The sequence below is a fragment of the Haemorhous mexicanus genome, chromosome 29 (genome assembly GCF_027477595.1).
Source record: "Haemorhous mexicanus isolate bHaeMex1 chromosome 29, bHaeMex1.pri, whole genome shotgun sequence".
NCBI classification, from domain to species: domain Eukaryota; kingdom Metazoa; phylum Chordata; class Aves; order Passeriformes; family Fringillidae; genus Haemorhous; species Haemorhous mexicanus.
The window spans coordinates 2299031-2326350 of record NC_082369.1 but is presented as its reverse complement, the minus strand read 5'-3'; the positions used below and the strand labels follow the sequence as shown (position 1 = coordinate 2326350).

Below are 27320 nucleotides of genomic sequence, written 5' to 3'. Positions count from 1 at the left end.
TTGGGGACTTCCTCCCGCTTCCGCAGCTCACCTCTGTCCCCCCTCGGGGCCAGGCCGGGAAGCCAAGAGGGAGCTGCCGAGATTAGCAGGGAAGCAGCACCGGAACCGCCGCCACGCACGAGGCCTCACCCTGCCCACGGGGAAGCGGGGCGGGGGCCGGGGGTGTCCAGCTGCCCAGGCTCCAAAATAACCCTGGAGCTGAGCACCTGCCAGGGACCTGCACATGTGTCCCCTGGGAGCTGCTCCCGGGAAGCCGAAGGGATTTCCAAAGCGGTTACAGTTATCCTTGGCTCCCGGATCCTCAGTAGAGGATATTTGGGATATTTCTTGTGGGGGAATATTGCAGATTTTATGACTGGTGATGCTCCTACACCTCTGGCTCGTGCCTGGTACCTGGCAGTGCCCCCAGCACACCCTCAGCTCCCCACCCTGGTTCCTGCAGGATGAGAATGGAGTGAGATGGGCGCCATCCTCCAAAGCTACCGCAGTGTCGGAAGCCGGGCATCCCAGCAGGGTCTGGTCAGAGACCCTCCTCCCTCTGCCAGGCTCCATGCCAGGGGTGCAGAGCTGATTCTGGGATGGCAGCGGTGATGCACCCACACTGCCTGACCAAGAGCCAGTGGCCAGGCACGGACCCCCGTGTGTGCCACAGTCAGTGGCTCGGGATCAAAGGGGTGTCGGGGAGCGCCTGGCTAAGCTGGCCTGGCACAAACCTTGGTACCAGCAAACGGGCACAACTCCGGGCCTGGGGGGTGGAGCTGGGCTGCCAGAAGCATTGCAGCCACGTGGCACCATCACAGCCGCATCTCCAGGCATCCGAGGGGATCCCACCTCTCCCCGGCCACGGCTGGGCTCCACACATCCCTAGGCTGCCACCACTGCTGCAGGCATGTGGCTGGAGCGGGGAGCTGCCTGCTGGGCACATCCCGTGGGGCATCCTTTGGCAAGCCCCCTTCCCACAAGCGCCAGGGCTTTTCAGCACCGGTGCTCACCCCCTCCACCAGTAGCTCCGGATAACTGGTTTCCAGCCGGGAGCTCAGATCGGCTGCCAAAGGATGGGAGCAGCAAGCCGGGCATGGCGGGGGAAGAGAGGGAAGGTTGCAACACACTTTCAATTCTCCCATCTGCTGAGTATTGTTTGGGAAAAACAATGAGGCTGTTCTTTAAATGCAACTTTCGGGAGATCGTCGCTTTCCCCGCGGCGCCCGCCGTGCCCGCCTGCCCTGGCGAGCCCTGCCCCGCTGCTCCTGCCCAATCCCATCCTGAATCCTCACCCGGGAAAAACAGATCCTGTTTTCAGGGAGGTTTCTGATGCTGGGTCGGAGGGCCAGAACGGGCATACGGGGAGGGACGAGATAAAGCCAGCTGCGTGAGGGGCTGCTGGCTGGCGCTCACGCTGTGCTGCTCTCCCCCTCATCACCTTGAACTTGTCTGGGGCCTCGTGCAGTAAATCAGCCGCTCTTTTTCCAGGTACCTGCCGATTTCTCCCTTCTCTGGGCAGCTTCGCCCTGCCCACGGTTCCCTCCCTGACTGTGGTTCAGGTCCCTCATGCCCACAGTTCCCTCTGTTCCGGGGCAGGGAGCGATCCCAGCGCGTGCCCAGCGCTGCGGGTGTGCGCACGCCTTTACAGACTGCTGAACAAAGCCCAGCTGCCAGAGCCCAGAGCCCTGCCCGGAGCTCTTGGAGCAATTGGGAATAGCTCCCTTTTCTATTCCCCTGAGCCTGGCAGGACTGGGCATGGATGCTAGGAGCCATACCCTGATCCTGTTTGGACGTGGCGGTGTTCCCCCCTTGCAGAGGTGGCTGTGGCGCGGACGGTGTGGCCAAGGCAGTGCTGGCGTGGCAAGGCTCGCTGGGCAGAGGAACCATGGCAGGGGCTGGCCCAGCTAGCCCTTATCAGGGCACAGCAAAGAGAGAGAGAGGCGGCTCCCCAGGGAGCCCTGGGCAGCCCTGGAATGGGAGCTCAAGGGCCTGGGGCAGACCTGCCACGGTGGCACCAAGGGATCTGTCCTGACCCCGGGCTGTGCACAAGGGCCTGAGTAGGGATTTGGTACTCATGGGGAAAGGGAGGGTCAGTGTGTCTCGTCTTTGGAGGTGGTTGGAGGCAGGTCCCTGCCAGGCAGAGCTCTCTGGGAATAGCCCCAGGAATAGGGACGGCTTGCCCTGTCTGCTCACCCACCTTCCTTGCCCGATGGTGCCTGTGCCAGCCATCCCTGTGCTGGCCCCTGGACATGCCCAAGGGGTGCCCGTTTTCCTCCCATCACTGCCGTTGTGCCTGCACCTGTTCTAGCCACAAGCCAAGCCCTTGGTGGCAGGATGGGGATGGGGACGGTGGTGGGGAGCATCCCCAAAGTCCCTCACTGGATGGGAAGAAGGAGAGTTGTTGGGGAGGTAAAATCCCCCCCTGTGAAGCTGGCATACTGCCTGCCACCCCCAGCCGTGCTGTGGCTCCTCGGCACAGAGATGGCAGTGCCAGCACAGAGCATCTCCGAGGGGGCTGGCTGCCCGTGGGAGGGGGCTGGGGGAGGCTGCTGTCCCCAGCGGTCCTTGCACCCAAGCTGGGAAGTGCAGGCAGGGCCCTGGGGTGGCGGGGATGTGCTCCTTAGGGGCCCATGAGGAGAGGATTTCTCCCACAGCACCTTGGGGTGTGCCGGGCAGGTCGAGGCAGGGTGGCGAAGGCGATGGGAGCAGCCAGGGCATCAGTGGGTGCCAAGCCCTGCCAGAATCATGTGGCATCACTGGTGACATCCACATGGCATGGCTGAGGGCTGCTGGTGGGGCTAAGTCTGAGTGGGGCAAAGCTTCATGGCAGGCCAGGTGCGCCCAGTGCCAAAACCTCATGGATTTTCGGTACTAAGATGCTTTTGGATGCAACAAATTGGTGCAGGCAAAAGCCTGAGCTCAGCCTCCCTCCCTACCCTGGCAGCCAGACACTCTGAGATCTCTCCCTCGAGGTGGGGTATGTAGACCCCTGGGACGTGCCAGCTGCAGGGAGGGGATGCACAGGGTACCCCCGGGCATCCCGGGGCCTGGCTCGCACCCGGGCAGGCGGCTGAGCTCGCCGTCCGTCACGTTGGCCCTGGGCAGGCATCCCCCGCGGCCGGGCGCTCTGTGCCAGCTTGGCCAGGACCCAGCGCCCTGCACCGGCCGCCAAGACCCGGAGCTTCCCAAGTCCTGGAGAGGAGCTGGGAAAGGATCCCGTGGCTCAGGTGCGGCAGCGCTCACGCGCTGGGGGACCTGGGGCCAGCCACTGCCAAGGATTGATTTCTCGGTTAACTCACCACTGCTCTAAAAGCGCATTAATCCTCCTTCCCCGGCCGGCAGCCAGTGCTGGGCAGCGTTTTGGGCAAAATCCCCAGGTCTGGGCTTTGGGCTGCCTGCCGTGGACATTGCCCTCCCCACCACCACCACCACTTCAGCAGCACTGCCTGGCACGGGAACGCCGGGATCCGGCCCTCCTGCTGACCCTTCTTCCCTGGAAGCTTATTCAAGTCCATAGCTGGGTGGATTTTTTTTAAACTGGGGGTTTTATTTTGTTTTTTAAGAAGGTTTTTGCTCTCCTTTCAAAGGGCCCCTGCATTCCCTTCACGGGGAAATGGTATTTGACCGGCTGTTGTCCAAAAAAACCCCCAACATGTTTCTGATCACGAAAAACCAAGAAATATTTTTACTTTCAAAGGAAAGAAAAAAAAAAGCCCATGAGAGAGAAATGTTGATTTTCCACCCAGACATTTCCCCTTTCCCCAAACCAGCCCTGAAAAAGAGAGGCACCACTGCTCCCTCCACACCCCAGGATGTCATTCTTGGGGTACAGTCCCACGGTGGATGTCTCCCAGGGTTCATCTGGGTGCCGGCGAGTGGTGGCAACGCCAAGTGTGTGCCCCTCTCTCCGCTCAGACCCCCTTTTCCAGGTGCTCCCACATTGCACAAGCACGTGGGGCTGCCGGGAGGACGGCGAGGTGACCTGCTGGCTGTCCCCAGGGAGCCACCCATCACTGTGTGCTGCAGAGCCGCCGCCGCCAGCCCGCCTCGCCCCGCTGCCACAGGCGACGAGGCCGTTTGGTCCCACGGTTGCCTGGCGGGAGCTGTGATGTGCAGAATCCTGCACCCCCTCCCGCCGTCCCTGGCTGCTGCCCAGCGATTTGGGAAAGCGAGACGGCGCAGACTGAAATGTGACCCCCGCCACGCTGCGCCGCAAAATCTCCTTTAGTAACCTGTGCGCCAGGACAGCGAGAGCGCGGCGTGAATACCAATGAGGGGAAAAGTGCCGAGTAAAGAGTTTTTGATGGAAATGGCATCGCATGAGAAAGAGAGCGGGAGCGAGCGGGCGGGTGCGCGCCGGGAGCCTGCGCTGGGCGCGGGCACAGCGGGGCGCACACGTGTGCGCACCTGCGGCCGCGAGGTTGGAGGCTGAGCGTGGCAGGGTGCCAGGGTCGTGCCACCCCTGCGAGCCCGAGGGAGATGGCAGTGGGGGTGATGAGCGGAGGGGGCTGCGAAGCAGCAGCTGAGGGGACACGTGGCAAAGGGTTGCCGCGGGCAGCGTGTCCGCAGGGTCCGGGGCATTTCCGTGGCACATCGCGGCCCCGGCCGCAGGGAAGGGCTCCCGTCCCCCTGCGCAGTGCGCTGCTGATCAAAGGCGCAGGCGGGGAGGGAGCGGGCCTGTGTGAGCAGCGCCCTGGCCGCGCGCCACCCCACCTTCCCGCTCCGCTCCCCCGGGAGTTTGTTAAACAAATTTCTCTAATTGCACAAGCCAAGAAGTTTGTTGGAGAAAAAAGCTGGGGAAATTCCCCTCCTCTGGGCCACCCCTTTCCCGCTTCCCCCGGGGCAGCCGGCGCAGAATGGGCAGGTCCTCCCCACGACCCCCGGCTCTGCGGGAGGCTATGACCCCGACTCCTGCGGGGCGCAGCTGCGGGGTGTCCTCATGTCACCCCTGCCTACGCAAGGACGTCCCCTGGTCGACCTCTTCGCAGCCGGGTCACACACATTCCCTCCCGTCCAGCCCCCGGGGTCAGAGCCTGCCACCTAACGCGGTGACACCCAGCACCGCCGTCTGCCCTTCCCGGCTTGCGTTCTCCATCGCTTGGCTGGGCACCCCTGGAAACGGCCTTTGTGAGCCTCCCGTGGGCAGCCCCTGACATCGAATCCCGCCGGATTAGCGAATTTACGGGATAAAAGCCTCGGCTTGGCGGCAGTTCTGTGCCGGGTGGGGGCTGAGGCGGTGGCCCTGCCAAGAAGGGACGATGCGCGGCCGGGTCCTGCCCCGGTTCCCGCTGAGGTCATGGCTATAGATAGCCCGGGAGGGCGCAGCGCCGAGGGCAGGATCCTGGCGCCCTTGCCAGCTGCACCGAGAGCCCTGTGGGCATCCGCTGCCTGGGAGAAGACGCTGCCAGGGCGCTGGGGGTTGCTGATGGATGGGTTGGCTGGGACAGCCACTGGCCATCGCCAGGTGACAATCCGGTGCTACAGGGTGTGACCCTACACCTGCAGCGATGCTCAGACCCAGCCGCTCTCCATCCTCCGTGGTGACTGGGGTCCTGCAGCCTCCGCTGACGCTGTGACCTGGGGTGCCTTTTTCTGTTGCTTCCCACCATGTTTCTTTCTTTCTGTGCTCCCAGGCAAATGCCAGGCTGGGGCACCCCCACTCCCAGGGTACACCCATGGGTGCAAAGCTGCTGGGTTTGGAGTGCAGGGCCAGGGTTTGCACCCTCCAGCTGCCCAGTCTGAGTGCAGCTCAGCTCCCCACAGAGCCAGGCAGGTGTGTGCCCAGGGTGCCCCCGCCAACCCCATGGGGCTCTGGAGCGCCGGGGTGGCTGGGAAAGGCGTTGTTGATGAGGGCACTAAAAATAGAGTGGGCCTGGGATCTTAATGGGACTTTGTGGGAAACCTGGAAACATTTTCTCATCCCCATAAATGAGTCCAGATGCATTAACGATGACTGCATCGCATCCTGAGGTACTGCCGGAGGGAACCGGGACCCGCTCACCAGCTTCCTCGCCTTGCGGTGGGGATTTGGTTGGAGAGAGGAGTGACCAGCGGCAGCTGGGGCCGAGCCACAACTGCTGTGTCCCATGTGGGGACGGGGATGGGAGCTCACCCAGGATGCCATTGGTGAGGACCTCAGGCCCCATCCCGGACTCTGTGTTGCTGGTGCCCATGGGCACTCACAGCTCTGCTGGCAGGCAGCATGCCAATGTGCTCCGGTTGGTGGTGGCACCACGGCCCTGGAGCTCTCTGGAGCCCACAGGCCCTGAGGTGGCCAGCAAGGGGAGGGTGAGGTGATGCAGGAGGGCTCCCAGTCAAGGGCCAGTGGTGCTGGTACCCCAGTGCGCCCTGTGGTGGCACGGAGCCAGTGGGATCCGGCCTGTCCGGGGGGTTTTCCTGTTCCATCGTTGAATTGTGACAGGGGGATTGGCTCCCAAAGCGCCGACCCCACGGCAGGACCTTGGACTGCCCTAGAGGATGGCTCGGGACCAGCCTGGGCAAGTAGCCCAGGGCGGGTGGCTGTTGGAGCCCACGTCACGAGGCAGGTTGGCACGGCCGTCTCCGCGGTATGGCAGTGTCACTTAGCGGTTACAGCAGCACCCGGGAGGCAAGGGCAGTCCCGTCCCACGCCTCAGTTTGCATCCAAGTGGGGAACGGCACCCGGCACGGGAGGAGGGCACTCGCCCCCTGCCCAGCCCGGGCTGCTGACCCACCACGGGGGCAGCAAGGGGACCGGCCACAGCTACCGGCCTCCGCGCCGGGCACCGCCGAGCCCAGCGTCCCGAACAGAGTCCCTTTGTGCAGGTCAGCCCCCACCCACTTCTCTCACTTGGGAGGCGTCCAAAACCCTCCCGAAATAGGACCCGGCCGGGCTCAGCCTTTGAATCTGCCCAGGAAGGCTCTGCTGAGCTGCCGAAAGCGGATGAACATTCCCCTTCCACCCCATTGAACTAGTCCGATCCTTCAGTGCTCGGCGTGCAGGGTCTGGCCGGGCTCAGAGCTGACCCTCTGGGGACACGCCCAGCCCCTTTGATCTCCAGGCACCACGCCGTGCCTCAGTTTCTCCATCTCTCTGTGGAGGGTCCTGGCAGGTTGTCCCGAGCACCCAGGGAGCCAGGGATGAGATGCTGGAGGAGGGGCTGAGCCTTTGGCACATCCACGGCACAGCAAAGGCGCGGGGGCCGTGGGGGGGGCATGAACTCTTCACCTCCAGGGCGCCGGGGTGGCCGATCCTCCTGCGAGGTCGCCGGTGCCGCGGCAAGAGGCCGGGGCTATTTTTAACCACTGACTTGCTCCAGGAATTGGATTTGCAGCCGAGTGAGCCCCGCAAACCCATCACAGCACTGCCCGTCATGGGGTGCAGAGACACCCCCAGCACCAACCCCCCCCCCAGCAGGCACCCCCAGGAGGGAGCTGGGGACACCTCTCTGCACCCCCACACCTTTCATGGTGCACGATTAATCCCCCTCAGAAAGGCCAGGACAAAGCAGGCAGGGCTAAAAATATGTTGGGAGGGAAATAAAACCTCCTGCGTCAGGGGCTAAAGTCGGTATCAGAGCCCTGGGCCTGGCATGGGGGGGCTGGAGGGACCCTTGCTGGTGGTGCCCCTTCCCCAGAGTGAACAGGGTGCTGCCAGCCCCAGCACATCTCCTGCCTCAGTTTCCCTCTGTGCTTCTGGGAACAAACTCCATCCCCGGGTCACATCCTAGCAGCTCCCAGGCTAAGACCCTGGGATGTGGGATGGGCAAAGCACCGGGTCTTGGACACTGCAGCCCCCGCCGTGTGCCAGGAGCAGGGATTGGGGGGGACAGGCCACCCCCAGGGCCTCACGCTGACGCAGGGCAGGGCGGAGGAGCTAGCAGCTCCAGGACCCGTTGGCAAAGCTCTTTTTTTTTTTCCAGTTCCATAAAAACATTTTCCCTTCCTTTGAGCCCCGGGGGGGATTTCAGCTGGGAAGCCACGTGGCTCTGGTGCTGCTGGCCACGGGATGCTTCCCGGGACGAGGGGACATCTCCGTGGCCACAGGCTGGGTCCCCCAGTGCTGCTTCCAGACCTCTCCCAGACCTCAGCAGTCACTGTCGCATCCTGCCTCTTCTGTGGGCTGGCCTGGTAGGTGACATGCCTCAGTCTCCTGATTTTTGGAAAGGCAGCGCCTCACCCTGGGGGCAGGTGGGGTCACCCTGGGAAAGTGGCTGAGCCGTCGGCTCCCAAACCCCAAAGGGGACGCACAGAGACGGCACCTGAGGAAACGGAGGCATCTGGGAAGTCCAAGTCAGTCTCTAGGAAGGCAGCGAGTGGCTTTGGGCTCTCACATTATCGAGCCTCCCTCAGCAGAACTCTCCTGGCCCCTCCACCACCCAGTGCTAGCCCTGTTGCTACCGGGTACATCCCTGGGGCATCCGTATCCCTTCGTGCATGCTGGGCACGCTGCTCCCCAGTTTGAGGTGCATTTAGGAAACCCAGGGACCAGCAATGCCAGTTGTTGCTGGGGTGGGGGTGCACGCAGGCAGACCAGAGGCGGTGCTGGGCACGGTGTCGGGGCACGTACCGTGCCGCCGGAGAAGCTCCCTCCGGCTCCATCCCACCTGGGCCACCCCCAGCTGCCGTCTGCGGGACGGGCTGTGCTGGCTGGCGGGGGCCCAGGCAGCGCTGGCACCGGAGCCCGGGGCTGCCAAGAGAGCTGCTTTTCTTCCTGATGTTTTCCAAAGCAACTGGCAGGTTCTCTGCCGCCGCGGCCTCCTGTGACCCGCGGCCTCGGCGCGCTCCCCGCACCCCCGCTCGCAGCCGCAGCACCTGCGAGGGCGAGCGCCGGCACCGCTCCCGCCCCGGCACGTAGGCGCGGGCAGGTGGGCACCGGCCCGGCCCCGGGGGCGGCGGGGACTTGCCTGCTCCGGGGGGGCTCACAGGACTAGACAGGGATTTTTGGGCAGTGCCAGGTGTGGGGATCCCAGGGCGGCTCAGTGAGGGGTGCGTGGTCACCGTGGTCCCAGGTGCGTGGTGAGCACCGGGGGCTGTACCAGCCCACCCCCCGCTCCTGGGCTGATCCTGAGCAGGGCTGAGCATCGCGGCAGCAAATGAGGGCTGGGAGCCCCTCTCTGCCCCATTTCTGCTCACCCTTCCACCAGAACCCATAGTGGGAACAGTCCAGCCCACCCACAGCCCCCAGCCGTGTGTGGGTGTTGGCTGGGGGATGCTCTTGGCTCTGGGGAAAAAAAAACGCAGGATCTGGAGAGAGGAACTGCGAGGAGGCTGTACAGTGTCCTGCCTTCACCTCCACCTGTGCCGGTGGTGCCAGCCAGATGCCCTGGGCACTGAGGCTCTGTGCCCCGGCGTGGGCTGCAGGAGGGGTTTTGCAAGTGAGGGGCTGGGTCAGCCAGGAGCTAGGGGAAAACGTGGCTGTAACAGAGTGTTCTGCCCCACGGGCAGCTGTGTCGTGGGGCTGGGTGTGCACAGGCAAGGCCTGCACAGCTCGTACCTGCTCCGGGAGCCTCAGCTGCCCCCGTGCCCCCTCGCTGCCCCGCCCCAGCACTGCCGCTCTCTCTCCCGGGCCGGGGAAACGCGTTCCGATGCAGCTAAGGCCGGGACGCCCGGCCGCGCCACACCGGCGAGCAGCAAAAATTATGAATAAGCTCTTGTTAATAAATACTTTATGATGAATCCAAATAGATTTCCTCCTCTGGAGCAATTATTGCAAAATGGGTTCTAATAGGGTGCAGGGCAGCCCCGGGAAGGGTTGGGTGCCTTTCAGGGCCTAAGTGCCTCCTTCCATCCCCTCTAATGAGCACTTCCCAATCATTTGCATCTGTCTCAGCAACAGGTCTCATTACCAGGTTAACTCATTACCCAGAGCCGCTTCGGCGAACAGTTTATAAGTGGCTACCGGAGGCTCCGGTCCATGCTAAGGGCATCTGTGGGCTCTGGTGAGGAGAAAGCAAGTTCCTGTTGTGCCCTTTTAAGGTACCGGGATTTTCAGGATTACCGGAACCTCTGTAGTCGCATCCCCCCCTGCCACCACGCCAAGGCTTCCCATGGGGGCACGGAGCCCGGCGCCCGACTTGCCAGCCCCTGCCCGGGCTCGCAGGGCCGCGGGGGCCTGGCAGGAGCGGCGGTCGTGGGAGACGGCAGCGGCTCGGAGGTGTGTGGCTGCTGGAGGGGCAGCTGAGCATCCTTTCATGGAGTGAACCCTGTGTGGTCCCTGCAGGGCTGCCACGCAGCGAGGCTGTCCCGCGTCGCGCCCTGCCCGCGGTACGGATGGCATCCCGCTCCTCCCCGCAGCTGAGGCCGTGCCGGTGGGAGAGCAAAACCAACTGCCGAGGTGTCTGACCCCTCCCGTCCCGCTCCTCCTCCTCCGCCCCTCACCCCAGCGCCTCCCCCGTGAAAACTGCTCGGGAATTTCCTGAGGAAACGTTTTTATTTTTTTTTCATTGGAAAATTCAGGCTGTTTCACTGAGCCCGACCTGTTTGGACAAGGCGCTGGAGCGGAGGATGCTCGGAGGGTGGCCAGCCCATGCTGCGGTGCCCGTGCCAGGTGCCGTGTCCCTGCGTGGCACGGAGCATCCCCCCTATTCCCGGAGTGTCCCCTCGGTGCTGCCCAGTCGGCAGCAAAAGCACGGGGAGAGGCAGCGCCTCAGCTGTGCCCCTTCCCAATCCCTGGCGCTGCCAGACCCTGGGCTGCGGAGGGGTGCCTCCATGGCATGCCCAGCTCCACACAGAGTATCCCTCCTTCCTCTTTCCCCACTCCACCGCAAGACACAGCCGGACTTGACCCGTGCCTCAGTTTCCCCTCACAGCACCTGGCATGGAAAGCACGCGCTCCAGCAGCCCCTGGAAAGGGGGTGCAGGGGGGCCCGGAGCAGGGCCGGCAGCACCCGGCGCAGGCGTGCTCCTGCCTGGGTTGCAGGGCTTTACAAGCCTGGGTTGGATGAAGCCCAAGCGCAGGCTCTGCTGCCAGATTCCCATCCGGAAATGCCCCGGGAGCAGCCTCGTCTGGGGTATTGCAGCACGTCTCTGCTTCCCAGCCCCGCAAAGGAAAAACAGCAGGAGAAACACTTAACCAGTCTTTTGCCGGCGCTCGGGCTGCTGGACTGGGGGAACCCGGTGGGAATCTGGGACTGGGACGGACGGACAGACAGACACCCCACCCTTGCCCCTGCCTTCCCGAGTGAATCCGGTGTGAAGCCGGCTGGTGCCAGCCGGGATGGTGTGCCCGGCTGCCGGGCTCTCTGCCTGCACGGTTGGGGACGGTCCCCACGTCCTTTAGCGTGTCCCCTCAGCCCCCGTAGCAGCCGTTCCCGTGGGGTTGTCCTGATGCCCCCCACCCGCCCTCGCCTGCCCTGCTAAAGCCGCTTAACCGCGGCATCGCGGCGCGGGTTAAGCCGGGCGGGAGGGAAAGTTGGCGAGGGGCTGATTGGCTTTGGGTGCAGCTCCCGGCCTGCCGTAATCCCGGCCAAGGCGGGGGGGCTGCCATGACTCCGGGGGCACCGAGGGCTGCAGGGGCTTCTGCACGCAGCGGGTTTTTGGAGGGTCTCAGTTGTGGGTCCAAATGGGAACTGCGAATTCTCGGCACCGTGGCGGGGAAGGGAACAGAACCTGGGGTTTGCTGCTGCCGTGCCGAGGCAGAGCAGCCCCTGGTCCCCATAGCGAGCACAAGCAGCGCCCGAGGGTGTTGCCTCACCCAACCCAACCCGGATAACCTGGTTCCTGCCACGCTTCCCTGCGGTGGTGCCCGGGGTGGCATTCCCCAAGAGGGAGAGCAGGGATGGGGACAATGGTGCGGTGTCCCCCCAGCCCTGCGGCCCGTCCTGCCGCCGGCTGCCTGGGGAGGGTGGCGGGGCCGGTGGATGGCAGCAATTTGTCGGGCTCGTCTGAATAACCGGCCACCAAGGAAGATCAGCCGCCCACCGCCCCGGCCAAGTATTGTTTTTGGAACTCACTGCTGCTTTTTTCGGCTCCTGTCTTACTTTTCTTTGACCTTCTTCCCTGATTTAAGACACATGCCCAGCCCTTGCCCAGCTGCACTGAATTAGCGGCTGCTGCTGAGGAGGGAAGAAGGAACCAGACCCTGTGGTGGCCCCGGGAGCAGCCGGTGGGGACAGGTTCCCCAGGCAGAGTCGGGTCCTCCAGGCAAAGAGGGCTTCCTCTGGCAGGATGAGTCCCCTGGGCAGGGACGGGTCCCCAGGGTTAGAATGGGTTTGCCTGCAGATTTGGGTCCCTATGGGCACATTGGGCTCCCCAGTGAGGCGATAGTCCCCTGTCCCTCACTGGACATGGCAGGGACACCTGTGAGGCCACAGCTTTAGGTCCAGAGGGCAGGTCCAGAGGTGGCAGGGTGTGTCTCACGAGGAAGGATCTGTGCGTTCAGGGATTTTTGGGGGGTTAGTGGGGCTGTGCTGGGGGTAGGGGCTGGCACTTACTGGTGTCTTTGCTGGGTTCAGGGACAGTGGGATCTGCACTGGGGTGTCTGTGCCAGGTCACAGCAGGGTCTGTGTAGAGGTCACTGGTTCAGGGGACACCCAGGGACCCACGTTTGCTGTTGTTGGGGTTTGTGCTGGGGAGCAGATTTAGGGTTAATGGGATCTGTGCTTGACTTGGGAACAAGTGGGAGTTAGCAGGGTCTGTTTGGGGCCGATCCTTGTCGGGAGCCTGTTTCAGGGGACATTGTTCCCTCCAGGCAGGGTCACTCTGGGACACAGCTGCTTCAGCCAGGGAATGGCATCACTGGTCTGGGATGAGTGGGGCTAGATCTGGAGTGCTCACCCCATCCCACAGCCACAGCTCTGTCCTTTCCCAGCTCCTGCCCATGGTCACCTCCTCACCTCAGAGCAGCACTTGCCCTTGGCACCCTCCCCAGGCATGACCCTGTGGCATGGCAGTGGCAGTTGTCACCAGCCACTCCCCTCTCAGCCCTGGCAGGAATCCAGCTGAGCTCCTTCCTTCTCCTCCCCACAGTCATGAGGGACCCCAAGAGCCTTGGGGACCAGCATGGTGCTGCCCTGGCTACACACAGGGATGTTCAGCCCTCTGCCTGCTGCTTTCCAAGCTGGGCTGCTCCTCACCAGGAAGGCTCCCAACACCTTTCCATCCCATGGTGGGGTTGTGGGCCCCCAACCAGGAAGCACTGATTTTCCAAATTGGAAAAAAAAGTGGGATGCGGGAAGGAGGGGCCAGGGATGGGGATGCATTTTCCTTGTTTTCTTTTTGGGGCTGGACTCATCCAGCAGCGCTCACCAAATGGAAAAAGGCAGTCAGAGCACGTCTTGTGTGCCGGGCCAGGCGCCAGCCGCTGGGCTGGCTGCAACTGGGGCAAACTGGGGGAGTTTCTCACTGGTCCAGAGGGAGTGGAGAGGTCCAAGGCACCCACAGCTTGAGTGGGAGCACCTGGCATGCTGCAGGCATGGGGGACCCGGCACTGGGCTGTTGCAGTCTGGCAGCACCTGACGCCCGCACAGCGACTCCGGTGGACACAGTGTCAGCTGGGATTTCAGGTGGGATTTCTGCACCTGGTGGGAGCAGATCCTGCTATGCAGATCCTGCAAAGGGGAAAGGGTCTGGGTGCTCCTGAGGTGGCCAACCTTGTGCCTGTCCCCTCGTGGCACTGGCTCCTGTATTGCCCAGCCACTCCCTGCAGGTTGTTGGCCGGGGAAAATTGCAGCCGGTGGGATTTATGGAGGTCTGCTGGAATGGGGATAACCTTGCTGGGTGGTGAATCCCCAACCCTGGTGGACATGTGCCTCTGCCACAGCTTTTTCTTCTGGTTGCACTGGAATGCAGCCCAGTGGGAATGAGCCTGGCAGGTCCCCAGGGCTCCACAGTCACCTCGGGAGGGAGCTTGGAGGAACTCAGCCAGGAGTGACCCCCTGTCCCTCTGCTCCCACAGGATGAGTTCCACCCCTTCATTGAGGCGCTGCTCCCCCATGTCAGGGCCTTTGCCTACACCTGGTTCAACCTGCAGGCCCGCAAGCGCAAGTACTTTAAGAAGCATGAGAAGAGGATGACGAAGGATGAGGAGAGGGCGGTGAAGGACGAGCTGCTGAGCGAGAAGCCGGAGGTGAAGCAGAAATGGGCTTCGCGCCTCCTCGCCAAGCTACGCAAGGACATCCGGCCCGAGTGCCGCGAGGACTTCGTGCTCTCCATCACGGGCAAGAAGCCCTCGTGCTGCGTCCTCTCCAACCCCGACCAGAAAGGCAAGATGCGCCGCATCGACTGCCTGCGGCAGGCAGACAAAGTGTGGCGGCTGGACCTGGTCATGGTCATCCTCTTCAAAGGGATCCCGCTGGAGAGCACCGATGGCGAGCGCCTGGTCAAGTCGGGCCAGTGCACCAACCCCATCCTCTGCGTCCAGCCCCACCACATCAGCGTCTCCGTCAAGGAGCTCGACCTCTACCTGGCGTACTTCGTCCGTGAGAGAGGTGGGTGCTTGTCTGCCTGCAGGGCAGAGCTTGGCTGTGCCCTGCCACAGCCAGCTCCGGGGGTTTGCTTTAGCTTTCCTTCCCCATCTGTCCCATTTCCGTTTCCAGCTGGGGACACTGCTCCCGAACATCTTTCCCATTGCAGATCTTGCAGTGCTTCCCTCTCCAAACTGCTTCTTGGGTGTGTGCCCCCCACCCTAGCTCCTCTCCCCCAGCCAGGACTGATCCCAGAAGCAGGAGCACACAAAGGTACCTGAGGATGCTGCTGTCACTGGGCATACCCAGCATGGAGTTTTGGGGGTTAAACCCAGAACTAACTCCACATCCTGTGCCTAGCCGAGAGGAGTGGGTGGGCAGCCTGGGCAGGGAAGGGGCAGCCTGTTCCTGGTGCATCCCCAAGGGCTGGAGCTGGAAAAAGTCCAGCAGTGCCCATTTGTCATGGACTATGATGCCAACCCCTCAATGCCAGAGCAGGGATGGCGCAGCGAGGCTGGCTGGGGAGGGCACAGCAATAACATTGGTGGGGGCAGTTCTTGCTGTGGATACTGGTCCCAGCCCTTCACCTGCCTGGGGGTGCCATGGAAGAACTGGCTGCTTTCATTGCAGCAAGGAGGGTCAAACCTGCTCTCAAAGCTGTCAGTTAAAAGGGGGAGACTGAGTCACAGTGCATAGCACAGGCAGCAGCTCTCAGTTTGGGTCCCTGAGCCATTGTCCTCTCCGCCAGCTCATGTCACCTCCCCGCATGCTGGGAAAGGGAAGCTCAGAAGTAGGGATTTTACCTAGGCAGGTTTGTTGTCCCTGGCTAGTGACATGCTAGCAGAAACACCCTGCCAGCAGCTGGGGTCCCCCACTCACCCTGCCATCCGCCAGCACCCCCAGGTGTGTGAGGAGCCAGGGGAGCTGCTGTGTGATCCCAGCTGAGGGCTGGGTTGTTGCACAGAGCTGGCTCACAGACAGGAGGGTCTGTAACTTGCAACCTTAGGGACGATCAAGGCTCTCGTGGCCACCTCTGGCCAGGCCAGGCTGCTCAGGCGTGCGGGGGTGGCAGGATATTGGTCCCCTCCTGGCAGCACCTCCTGCCCATGCCCACAGCACGAGGTGATATCCCCCAGCCCTGTGAGCCCACCCTCATCAGCACCACGGTAGGGGGAACGTGGGGCTGTGGCTCTTTGCCTGGTACTGGCCAGAGCCCAGGGACAAACAGTGACACCACAGAGGCCAATGTGGTGCCGGCAGTGGCAGCAAATCAGGTGCCAGTGTTGTGAATCATGGTGGGCACACACTCTGCCCAGCCATCCGTGGGATATGCTGGGTATCACTGGGGAAACTGAGGCAGGGGAGGCATGTGACCTCCCCCACTACCCAGGGAAGGGGTTTGGCAGGGCTACCAGGCCCTCGTGGCTTTGGGGAAAAATGGGGCACAGCCTCCAGCAGGGAATAGCCAGGGACAGACCCTGCCCCAGGGCCCAGATGGGACCCTGGGCTGGTGTGGGGCACATCCGTGGTTGCACACGCGTGTGCAGCCAGGACCTGCCCGCCCAGCCATGCCCCCGCTGTGTGAGCACATGTGCTGCCAGCACCCATGCCCACACATGTGACTCGCCTGCTCCGTGGCACCAAGGGACCCAGCAGGGCACTGGAAAGAGTGGGTGCTCTGCTGGGAACAGGGGCCCAGGGTGCAGGCTGGGGGCTGGGGGTGTCCTGTGCACCCAAACAGGGAGTGGGTGCCATGTGCTGGACTGAGACATGGCCGTGCTGAGCTGTAATTGGGGGCACTCTGTACTCACCGGGATGGGGTTGCTGCATACTGGACTGGATTGGGGGCACCCTATGCTGGCTCACCTGGAGGTACAGTGTCACACTGGGCTGGAGTACCCTGGACTGGGCTGAACTGGGAGCACCCTGATGCTGGACTGGGAGCTCTGCAGTGGCCAAGCTGAAGGCAGGGACCAGAACCCCCACAGCCTCTGCAATGGGGTCCCCATTGCCACTTGGTGTGCCTCCTTGGCCATGCTGTGTCCAGCTGCTGTCCCTGGGAGGTGGCTGCCCCTCTCCCACCCCCCGGCCCTCCACCAGCGACCTTGACCCCAGTGTCTGGGTCCCCAGCAGCCGCAGTCACCTGACTGTCTAATTGGGAACACAGCGGCTGTAAATACTCCCTGATAAGGCCTGGCAGCCTCTCACTTTCACTGTTAAGGTCGCTCTGGCCCTGGTTAAGGGGGACCAGTATGGGCCAGGAGCAATAGCGTGGGACCCCTGGGGTGCTGCAGGGTGCTGGGTGCTCGGCATGACCTGGTCCCAGCCCACAGTGGGCATGTTCTGTCAGGCTGTGGCTGATGGGAGGTGTCTCCGGCCTCCCACCTTGGTGGGGAAACTGAGGCAGGGAAGAAGCCACCACATTGATGGGACCCTGCATGGCATGGTCAGGCTAGTGACAGCACTTGAGGGGTGCTGGGGATCACTGTACCACAGCCTGGTGTGCTCAGGGAGCTTCTCCCTGCCCGACATGCTGCCCTCCTGCTCCCTCCTACCTGCTCCTGCCCGGCACACTGCCCGTTCTTACCTGCCCCCTCCTGCCTGATTCTGCCTCCTCCCTCCTTCCTGCTCCCTCTGCCTGTCCGCTCCTGCCCTCTCCTGCCTCCTCTCACCTGCCTGCCCGCTCCCCCGCGCCGCCCGCAGCATCCCCAGCCTCAAAGGCAGGGGGCTGGGAGGGTCTGTCCCGCGCAGAGCCCCCCCGGCCGGGCGCTCCGGGCTCCCCGCAGCCCCCGCAGCACCGTTATCAGCCCGAGCACGTGCGCCCGCGCTCCCCCGCCCCCTCCGCCTGGTTTTGCCGGTGTCAGCACAATTTCCCAGCCGCTGCTCTGGCAACGCCGGGGAGGGAGGGATGGAGGAGCCCCCGGCCCTGCGCTCCCCACCTGCGGTCTGGGGCAGCCTTGGCAGGGGCTGAGTGCCCGGACGGCTCCCCGGGCCCATGTCAAAGGCGAGCTCTGCCCCTCGGCTCTTCCCCCTGTCCTCGGCTTTCCGTGCCCCCGGGTGGGCAAACTGAGGCAGGACCCGTGCCAGGCTGCGGGGAAGTCCCGTCCCAGCCCTGCTGGCCTCGGGAGTGGCCGTGGGGTGCAGGAAGTGCCGAGCGCCTGGGTCCTCCCAGAGCAGCACCGGCCCTGCTCCCATCCTGCACCCAGCCCTGCGACCAGCACCCTCGTCACCTTTGGGGCAGGATGGGATCAGGATCGGTGCGGGATGGGAGCAGGGTTTGATGAAGGATGAGTGCAGGATGGGAGCAGGGCTGACTGCAGGATGCGAGCAGGGCTGGATGCAGGATGGGTGCGGGATGAGTGCGGGGCTGGGTGAGGGCTGGGCTGTGCACACCGCAGTGGGGGAGGGGACGGCGCTGCAGCCCAGAGCTGGGTGTGCGGCGGGGGGGGCGGGGGGGCTGGGGGGAGCTCGGAGGTCGCTAGTGAAAGTCAAAAGCATTGCAGTAAAATGGTAATCAATCTCCCCAGCCGATGGTGCCAGGACCTTCGGAGCATTACGGAGAGATTCCTCCCAGCAGCTCCTGTCGGCAGCAGCCGGTTTGGGGGGGGGGGGGGGGGGAGGGGGACAGTGCCCCCTCCCTGCACCTCCCACCAGTGCTCCCCACCTCCATGGGCTCCCTTACCGAGCCTTCACCATGGTGCTTCCATCCCTGCAGCCCCATCTACTCATGCTTGTATCCCCATGCTGGAAGCCCCCCTCCTTTGACCCCGCCCCCCTCCCACCCAGGCTCCCAGAGCCGGGGACCTGGCCCCTTACACCCTCGGAGGTTCTCTGCACCGCCCTCCCCAGCCGTCATGCTCAGGGGGCAGGGGGTCCAGGCTCTGCCCTGCAGTGAGCTTTTCCCGGCAGTGCCCCTCGGCTGAGCCCCCGGACCGAGCAGGGTGGGAGCAGATGGGTGCCCAGGGCAAGCAGGCAGTGGGCCCTAGGGTGGCATCGACCTCCTGGCAGCCCTGGCCATGCCGCCGCCAGAGTACAGGACCTGGAGGGGGGGCAGGGACCCCCGCGCTGTGCCAGCATCTGCATCTCCCACCGCCTGGCAGCCCCTTATCTCCCCCCACCAGCCTCACCGCTGGGTGCGGCGCGAGGCAGATGGCACCAATCTGCCGGGGAGTCCGTGCCAGGGCTCTCGTCCCAGGCGCGCTGCGGCCGTGCCAGGCCGGCCGTGCCAAGCGTCTGCTCAGCCCCTCCAGATGGAGGGGCAGGCGTTTCCCCAGGCACCGTCGTTCCGCCAGCCCCCGCGCAAATATTTATCGCCAGGGTCATGAGAAGATTGATGGGGTTCACAATATTTGGGATCTGTCATTCGCAGAGCTGGGCACAGGCGGGCAGGCAGGCTGGAGAACCCCCAGCACAGAGATGAACAGGAGCAAACCCCCTGTTCCCGGTATCTCTACTCCCAGCCAAACAGCCAGGGAGGCCAGGGTTCAGGGGAAGGGGGTAGGCAGAGCCCAGCAAGTCCAAGAGGATACCCCCCCAAGAAAGGGCACAAGGGTACGAGACGGCAGAGAATCCGCAGGGGCTGGGTTCCTGCCCCCACGGCTGCGTGCTGCAGAAGCGGAATGGGAGGGGGCTCCCCAGGGTGCCACCCCCCCGCCACCCCTGCCTTCTGCAGCGTCACTGCCTGGGGTGCCGCTGCTCCTGAGCCCAGCCCCGCTGCGAGCCTGGCGCTGGCACGGCCGGGGCGGTTTCCATGTGCTCGAGCTCTCCGGATCGATGTGCCGGCGACCTTGGGGAGGTCAGGGCTTCCCCGGCTCTCCTGCAGTGCGCCGAGCCGGCGGCGTGCCGGAGCCGGACGGCTTCCCCGCAGTGCCCGCTGCCAGCCCGGCCTCGCGTCACCGCTGAAGCGAGCGGGGCCGTGCTCAGCCCGGCGGCCCCGGCAGCCTGAGCCGTGCCTGCCGGGGACCTGGCACGGAGTGCCACGTCCTGTGCCGCCGGAGGGGACAAGGGGCCAGAGCGGTTCCGCGCACCGTTAGGCACCCGATGAATAAAAGATGAGCGAGCTCCTCTCACGAGCACCTGCCGTCCCCCGCCCTCGCCACCCGCCGTCCCCTCTCGCTGGCAAGCGCCGTGCCTTCCCCGGGGCCGCAGTTGCCATCCTGGCTGGGTGCCCGGCTTCGTGCTGCACTGGCAAGGGACAGCTGGGGCGGCAGATGCCCACGGTGCTCCCTCCCGCCCGTGGCCGCGGGAGGGGGGGAACAGACCTGCCGGCAAGCCCCCTGTGTGCCCCTACACCCCGATCAGGGTTGGCACTGCCAGTTGGGGTATGGGGACGGTCCCCTGTCACACTGGCCCCTGCACTGGGGTCTTGGCCAGTCCTGGAGAAGGGCTTCAAAACTGCTGCCTCAGCCCTGCGTGGTGGTGGTGCAGGGGCTGGTTTTGGGGGAGCATCGGAGGGGCCATGTTGGGGGCACATCGGACTCTGGGGGGAGGCTGGCTGTGCTGTGGGGCTCTGCCACGGGGCTGGAATCGCTGGGGCAGCAAGATAGTGGCAGCATATTTCCCTGTCCCTTTTCCTTTTCCTTTCTCTCCACCTTAATTTCTTCCTTCCTTTCTCCCTCCCTCCCTTCCTTTCTCTCCTTTCCCTCTCCCATCTGTCTGTCCTCTCTCCCACCCCCTCCCTGCAGCTGCGCCCCCAGGTACCCCCAGCCCAGGGCGCAGGGGCTGGATGCCAGCACCCCGCAGGAGAGAGTCCCAGGGAAGAGGGGGGGCTCAGCCTTCCCTTTGTCTGTCCCGCTCTTCCCATCCCCTTCCCCGCTGCCATCTGTCCCCGCTCGCCCCCGCGGACGCCGGCAGCCCTGGATGGAGCCCAGGCCTGGCAGGGCTGAGCGAGGGGGCGGCCGCGCCGCCCTCCTGGGGGGGTTCCCCCCGGCCGCTGCCATCTCCCCGTGCCGGCCGGGGTCGGCCGAGGACAAACCCGCTCGCTCCCAGCGCCGCTCGCTCGCAGCCGCCGGCCAATGTGCTCGCGCCTCCCCGGCTCCCGCCCGGGCCAGCTGGCCGCGGCCGGCGTACGTGGCAGCGGGGCGCGTCCGTTCCCCCGCCACCGCCCCGCCACCTCGGGGGATGCCTCCGGCCAGGACCTCCCTGGGGCTCCGCTCGGCAGGCGGAGGAGAAGCTGCCGCCCCCGCAGCGCTGGTGGCCAAGGCCCAGCAGAGCCGCCTCACCCCGCGGCCCCGCAGCGCTCCGGGCATGGCGGGGGGCGCGGCGGGCGGGGCGCTGCAAGGAGCGGGAGGGGGGGTCCCGCGCCCCGGCGCGCCGGCCGGCCCGGCTCAGCCAGGATTTACCCGGCACACGCGGCGGTCCAGGGTATTATATAAAGGAGGTTACACAAGCAGGACTGTTCCGGGTTTATGTAAGGGCCACCCCAGCCTGGCGGCAGAGGGATGGACAGGGACGGGCAGCGGAACAGGCGGTGCCGCTCGGACCTGGGGTCACTGTGAGACTGGGACGAGGAGTTCTGGGGGTCTGACTGGGCAGGGCCCCCAAATCACGCCCTCCCGCGGCCTCGCTCGCCCCAGCCCTTGCAGTGGGATCTGTCCCACGGCACACTGGCTCCCTCCGGTCTCCAGGGATCTTCCACCCTAACCAGGCTGTTCACTCCGGGTCCTACTGGTCCACGCTGTCACCGTGGGCAGCTGGAGGAGTGCGGTGACACCTGAGGAGGTGCTGGGGCTGTGTGACCACGGAACATGAGGCAGGGGGACAGTCCCCACCCCCAGCCAGCCCCAGGGGAAACTGAGGCACGGGGCAGAAGCCTGCAGGCAGCAGTGCTGAACCCTCTCCCATCCCCTGCCCTCGGCTGGCATAGCTGGGGAAAAGGGGGAAGGCTGCTGCCCTCGATGTGGGGCTGGGACTGCTCACACCGGCGCCAGCAGCTCCCCCAGCCCCCGGCATCCTCCAGCCTCTGCGCCTGCGCCCGCGCCGCTGCCGGTAACACCGTGCCCTCTTACCGTCAGCGCTCGGGCACCGAGCCAGGGCTCTCCCGCAGCTGCGCCAGCCCCGGGGGGTACCCGGCCTGCAGTGACACCCCCCAGGGCCGGCCCTGCTGCCCGGGGGTCGTTCCCACGAGCTGAGACCTCGGGCGGGTGTCGCTTGGGGCCCGGGGGCACCGTGCCAGCCAGCGGGGCCGGGGTGCGGGATCCGTAATTCAATGGGTGGCACGGGGCCAGGCTGCCAGCGCGGCCCGGAGCCCAGGCAGCCCGCACCCCCCCGGGCACACACTTGGCTATTTTTAAAAGAGATTGGATCGACCTGTTTGGGCACTGAGCACTCTCCTCTGCCTCGCCGAAGACGACCCCGGCACTGAACCCCCTCCCCGCTGAGCTCCCCACAATTTGGCAGCAGGACCACCCCCACCTCCATCCCCCATCGCGGCCTCCCGGGGGGGTGGAGGGCGCAGGATCAACGAAGCAGCGGGGGCATGGGGGAGCTTTAGAGGCTTCTTTCTCCTCTTTGCTGCAGTCGAGCCACTTGTTGAGTCCTGGGTTTGGAGTCTCCCCCAAACACCCCTTGCGGGGAGCGCGGCCCGTGAGCCCGGGCCTCCCTTCGCCATTTTAGCGCGCCAGCCGGCGCAGGCGGCCGTCACATGGCGGTGAGAGCAGCGCTTGGCCCGGCCGCCCCGCACCGAGGAGGCAGCCAGAAATCTGCTGGCGAGCTCCCCCGTCCAGCCACGGGGAGCGCCGGGGGTGCCGAGCCCCGACCCCGGCCTCGCACCCACCGCCTCCATCAGCCCGGACACGAGGGGGCAGCGAGGGGCCAGCCCTGCTGCCAAAGCTCCGAGCTCGGGAAAGTCCCGGCTGCTGCTCGGGCTGCTGCGGGCGGGAGCCGAGTGCTCGGTTTTGGAGGCAGGTCCCCAGGGTCCCTCAGCTGCAGGGGTCGGTGAGGGGGCACTGGCGGTGCCAGGTCACGATGGTGTGGGGGTACAGGGACGTGGGGCCCACCTGGGGCACCCAGGGCCAGTGATGGCTCTCCCGAGTGCCTTGCAGTAACAGAGACCAGGCCAGGGTGGTTTGGTGTGGGCAAAGGTCCATGTATGGCGCCTCAGGACGAATGGTGGGGGTCCCTGGGCTGAGCCAAAGGCTGCGTGGGCACCTCAGAGGCACCAGGCGAGGGCACGGCCTGGGGAGCTACCCAGAGGCCAAGCACCCCAGGTCTGGGCAAGTGGGGCCATCTGGGAGGCACTGGGGTCCCAGGGAGCCCTGAGGCCACGGTGGGGGGCTGTGGGGAGCCGGGCCGGCCTCAGGCTGTGACCGCCAGCCTCCGTCCCGCGCCTTGGCCCCGCTCCACGCTAACCACTTCCAGAGCCGCCGCCAGATTTGTTGTTTTTAGAGGCGAGGAGGGGCCATGTCCGGCCACGCGGTGCCCGTGGATGTGCGGGGGGGTCCCCAGCCACTCCCTCATCCCAGCTGGATTGTGCCCGGCTCACTCCCACCACCCACACCCCGATACTTGGGCACGCAGCCGCTTCAAAATGGGGGAAAAGGGCTAGAAAAAGAGAAATGGAGAGAAGGGAAGGAAAAAACTCTGCGCCCGTCTTCAGGGGGAGTTTCTGCTCCCTAAAATGGCTGCCTGGAAGGAGCCTGGGGTGCGGGCACGGGGGGGGCTGGTGGTGGTGAGCAGCATCAGGGCAGGATGCCATGGCGCTGCCAGCATGGTGCCAGGCTGGCACGGGATGGGTGGAGGGGATGGCGGCAGCTGGGCAGGGAGACAAAATGAGTGATTTGGCATCAGCCTTGAGCAGTCCCAGGGATGTGGGCACACAGTGGTGTCTGGCTGGGAGGTGGCACAGTCCCACTGCCCCCATGGATAACCTGCCTGGTGGGCAGCACACAGGGGTATCAGGGTGGAGGGTGGCATGGGGCCCAAAAGGATAACTTGCCCAGCCAGTGTGGGAGCCACATGTGAGTGCAAGGGACTTGAGGGGAGAAAAAGGAGGAGAAAAGCAAGGAGAAAAGGAAAAATCCCAAGGCGGGCACATGGGCTGGCAGTTGCAGCTGCGTGGTTTTATTGGTGGTTTTGGATTGTCTCAGCCCTTTCCTGACATCTGCCAAGGCTGCTAGAGAGAAATGCCGGAGGCCAAGGGGTGGGAGGAGGAGGAGGAGAATGGAGAAACAGGGGGAAGAAGGAGTATGGGGGAGAAATACATGGCAGAAGTTATGGAGGGGCTTTGGGAGCAGCCAGGTGAGGAAGGATGCTCCTGACTGCAGGGTGTGGGCTGTGCCAGGGCATGCCAGAGCTGCTGAGCTCAGTGTCTGAGCCAGGATATTTTTAGCCAAGAGTGAGCAGGGCTGGACAGGGCTCCAGGGGTCAGAGCAGGTACTGTCCCAAGCCCTGCTGCCCTGCAGGAGCTGGGCAGAGGCAGAACAAGGTGCCACAGGTCGTGCCATGCTGTGGTGACACTGCCTGGTGGGGCAGCACTGGGTCACAGCTGTGGCTGGAGGGAGGAGAGGAGGCAGGAGGCAGGAGCAGGGCCAGGGGACCATCACCCTGCCCTGCCCTGGGGTTCCCCTCCTGCAGGGAGCACTGCCCAGACCCTGCATGTGGGGCTGTCCCCGCTCCTGTCACTGGCGGGGAGGGCAAGGGGGGCTAGTTGGTGACTGTTCCTCAGTGGCTGGGGACATGCCAGCTTGGTGGTGGCCCTGCTGTGTGGTGAGAGCTGCTAGGCAGCCTATGCCTCAGTTTCCCCCAGCAGGGCAACAGGAGTGCAGTCAGCTGGTGGCAACCCTGGCTCACACCGGTGTGGAGGCTGCCACTGGCATGGGGGGCTCACCCTGGGCTTTGCCTCTTGCAGATGCAGAGCAGAGCGGCAGCCCCCGGACAGGCATTGGCTCGGACCAGGAGGACAGCAAACCCATCACGCTGGGTGAGTGCAGAGGGCAGGGCTTGGGCAAAGGACAAGGGACACCTCAGACTGTCCCCAGGGTCCCTGCCATGGCAGGGGAGGGGGGGCCTATGACATATGGTCAAGCTGCTAGCCACTGCCAGCCACTGCCTGACCCCTGCAATGAGCTGGGCATAGCCTTAGCCTTGTCCTACAGCTAGCAGAGTCCCATGGAGGCCACAGCCCTTGGGGACAGCAGCTGCCATATAGCTCCCATGGCGGGGGTGAAGCCTCAAGCCCTGCCAGCACTCTCAGCCACAGGGAAACTGAGGCATTGAGCAGGTCCAGGCCATCTTCAGCAGAGGGAACCAATTGGGGTGGTCTCTTGCTGGAGCAGGAAGTGGAGTGAAGGCTAAGGAGGAGGACAGATGGGATTTGGGGTGCCCTCAAGCATCGCCACAAGGCAGTGCAGGATGGGAGGGATGGTCCTGTTGCCCCCTGAGCATGCCCTCCTCTCTCCCACACAGATTCGACAGACTTCCAGGAAAGCTTCGTCACCTCGGGGGTGTTCAGTGTCACCGAGCTCATCCAGGTGTCCCGAAGTGAGTGTGACTGTGATGCCACAGCCCAACCCTCGGCTGCCTGGGCACAGCAGCATCCCAACAGCCCACCCACCCCACAGTGGGCTGGGGCTCCCCTTCCCACCAAGCCCCAGTGACCCCCCTTCTCTCCCTGCAGCGCCAGTGGTGACGGGCACTGGGCCAAACTTCTCCCTGGGGGAGCTGCAGGGCCACCTGGCCTATGACCTGAACCCCTCCAGCACCGGCATGAGGAGGACACTGCCCAGCACCTCCTCCAGTGGGTAGGTGCCACCGGGACTGTGCCAGGGTGGAGCTGGGGCCAGCCCGAGCACAGCCATGGGGAAGGCGAGGGGCAGCCAGGTCCTGCCACAGGCTGGCACTGACCCATGACAAACTGGGAGAGCTGGGGGTGTTCAGCCTGGAGAAAAGAAAACTCCAGGGAGAACTCAGAGCCCCTTCCAGCGCTTAAAGGGGCTCCAGGAGAGCTGGAGAGGAAGCTTGGACAAGGGTTGGAGTGCCAGGACAAGGCAGAATGGCTTCCCACTGCCAGAGGGCAGGGTTAGATGGGTTCACTTCCCTGTGAAGGTGGGGAGGCCCTAGCACAGGATGCCCAGAGCAGCTGTGGCTGTCCCAGTCCAGACCGGACGGGGCTTGGAGCACCCTGGGGTAGTGGAAGATGTCCCTGCTCATGGCAGGGGTGGAATGGGATGAGCTTTAAGGTCCTTTCCAACCCAAACCACTCCATGATTCTGTGACCTTCCCCGTCCCCAGGAGCAAACGGCACAAGTCGGGGTCCATGGAGGATGACATTGACACCAGCCCTGGGGGCGAGTACTACACCTCCTCCAACTCCCCCACCAGCAGCAGCCGCAACTGGACAGAAGACATGGAAGGGGGTAGGTTCCACCTCCTTACCAGTGCCCTTCCAGTGCTCTGGGGCCCCCATCCTGCTCCCAGCATTCTGCAAACCACTGCCAGAACCCCTGTGACCATCTGGGCCTTGTCTGTGCCCCAGTGTCCCTATGGGCCTTAAGGTCAGGACACATGGGCCATGGGGGCTGCGATGCCATCCTCAAGTCCCCCAGAACATTCCTGCTGCTTTTCCATGGCGTCTGTGGGGTTGCTGTTAAGCCCCCCTGATTTAGGCACAGGCTTTCCATAGGTGCCCAGGTGTGTCTGTGGCCCCCCACTTTGGGCAGGGCTCTGTGGGGACTGTAGTGTTGCTACAGGGACCCCTATTTCAACACAGGTTCTCTCTGTATGGCCAACCCAGCTTCCAGCCCCATGTCTGGTCTGGCAGCCCCACACCAGCCTCTCCCAGCCCCAAGTCGGCTCCCCCAGCCCCACATCACTGTGGACAGCTTTCTGGCTTGGTGTTTTTTTTTCCCTTTCCTGTCTAGACAAGCCCCAATTAGCTGTTCATTAAGAAAGGGGGGGCTGGGCTAATTAAAGCGATGCTGCAGGGCTGGCACAGCAGCTCCCACACCCCGAGGTGCAGGCAAAGAAGCTGCTCCTCTTCCTCCTCCCTTGGCTCTTCTCCTGCCTCCCTCGGCAGCGGGGTTGGCTCCACAGCAGCCGCCTAGCCCTGCCAGAGCCTGGGGGTGCCTGGCTGGAGGGCTGGAGGCACTGATCCTGTTGGAAGGAGGTTTGGCGGAGGCAGGTCCGACCCCTAGACTGTGTCCTGTGTGTGCAGAGACTGTACCCCATCCTGCCCCGTGGGGCTGGTGCAGGGGGGGTCCTGGTGAAGGTGCAGCCCCCTCCCCAAAATGGTGCATGGAGGCAGGAGAGAGCTGTGCCAGGGCATCTGTCCCCTGCCAGTGGCCTGACCCGTGCAGGGGGGGTCCTGGTGAAGGTGCAGCCCCCTCCCCAAAATGGTGCATGGAGGCAGGAGAGAGCTGTGCCAGGGCATCTGTCCCTTGCCAGTGGCTGACCTGGGCAGGGGTGAGGGTGGCTGGCAGGGGGGGCTCAGCCTTGGCAGTGGGGTGGGGGGCTTGGCAATCCTGTACGGGATGTTCTGGGAAATCCTCCTAACGTCCGACTGAGTAAGGGCTAAACCCATTACCAGGCCAAATGGCCAGAGCTAAAGCCACGGCGGCGGGGGATTAACGTGCCTGCCAAACCCCCCCCTCGCTCAGCCCCATGCCCTGGGGTGGCCTCGGGGACCTGGGCAGCCACTACTGCTGGTGGTCCCTGAGGTGGTCGACCCCTGCTGGCACCTCTCTGCCTCCCCAGGAGCTCCTGTAGCCCCCACTTCCATGTGCCAGGGGAGGTGGGTGCCATGTGGGAGCTGCAGAGTCACAGTGGCATCCATAAGAGCACCCACTTCTGCCACCAGGGTGGGACACACACGCACAGAGCTGTATGCACACACCTGCAGGAGCACACACCTGTGCACAGCTATGTGAGTATACACACAGGTATGCAGCTGTGCTGGTACATACACACATGCACACACGTTCATGCACACAGGTGTGGCCCCAGAGGTGCCCCCAGAGG

The 27320-nt window shown here is 64.4% G+C and overlaps 2 protein-coding genes across 5 annotated transcripts in view; one reads left to right on the top strand and one right to left on the bottom strand.

Annotated features, from left to right (window-relative positions):
- NFIC (nuclear factor I C) overlaps positions 1-27320 on the top strand; it is a 44396-nt gene that overhangs the window by 4893 nt on the left and 12183 nt on the right. For all 4 annotated transcript variants that reach the window (XM_059869701.1, XM_059869700.1, XM_059869703.1 and 1 more), the window contains exons 2-6: positions 13859-14390; positions 24214-24285; positions 24771-24845; positions 24982-25105; positions 25596-25720. In XM_059869701.1, the coding sequence (XP_059725684.1) occupies positions 13859-14390; positions 24214-24285; positions 24771-24845; positions 24982-25105; positions 25596-25720 (928 nt within the window). The remainder of the gene's footprint in view (positions 1-13858; positions 14391-24213; positions 24286-24770; positions 24846-24981; positions 25106-25595; positions 25721-27320) is intronic.
- On the bottom strand, positions 18693-21596 carry LOC132339453 (uncharacterized). The gene is made up of 2 exons (XM_059869704.1): positions 21374-21596; positions 18693-21078 (listed from the first exon to the last, which is right to left on the bottom strand). The coding sequence occupies exon 2, from the start codon at positions 20612-20614 to the stop codon at positions 19769-19771; it is 846 nt and encodes a 281-aa protein (XP_059725687.1). The 5' UTR covers positions 20615-21078; positions 21374-21596; the 3' UTR covers positions 18693-19768.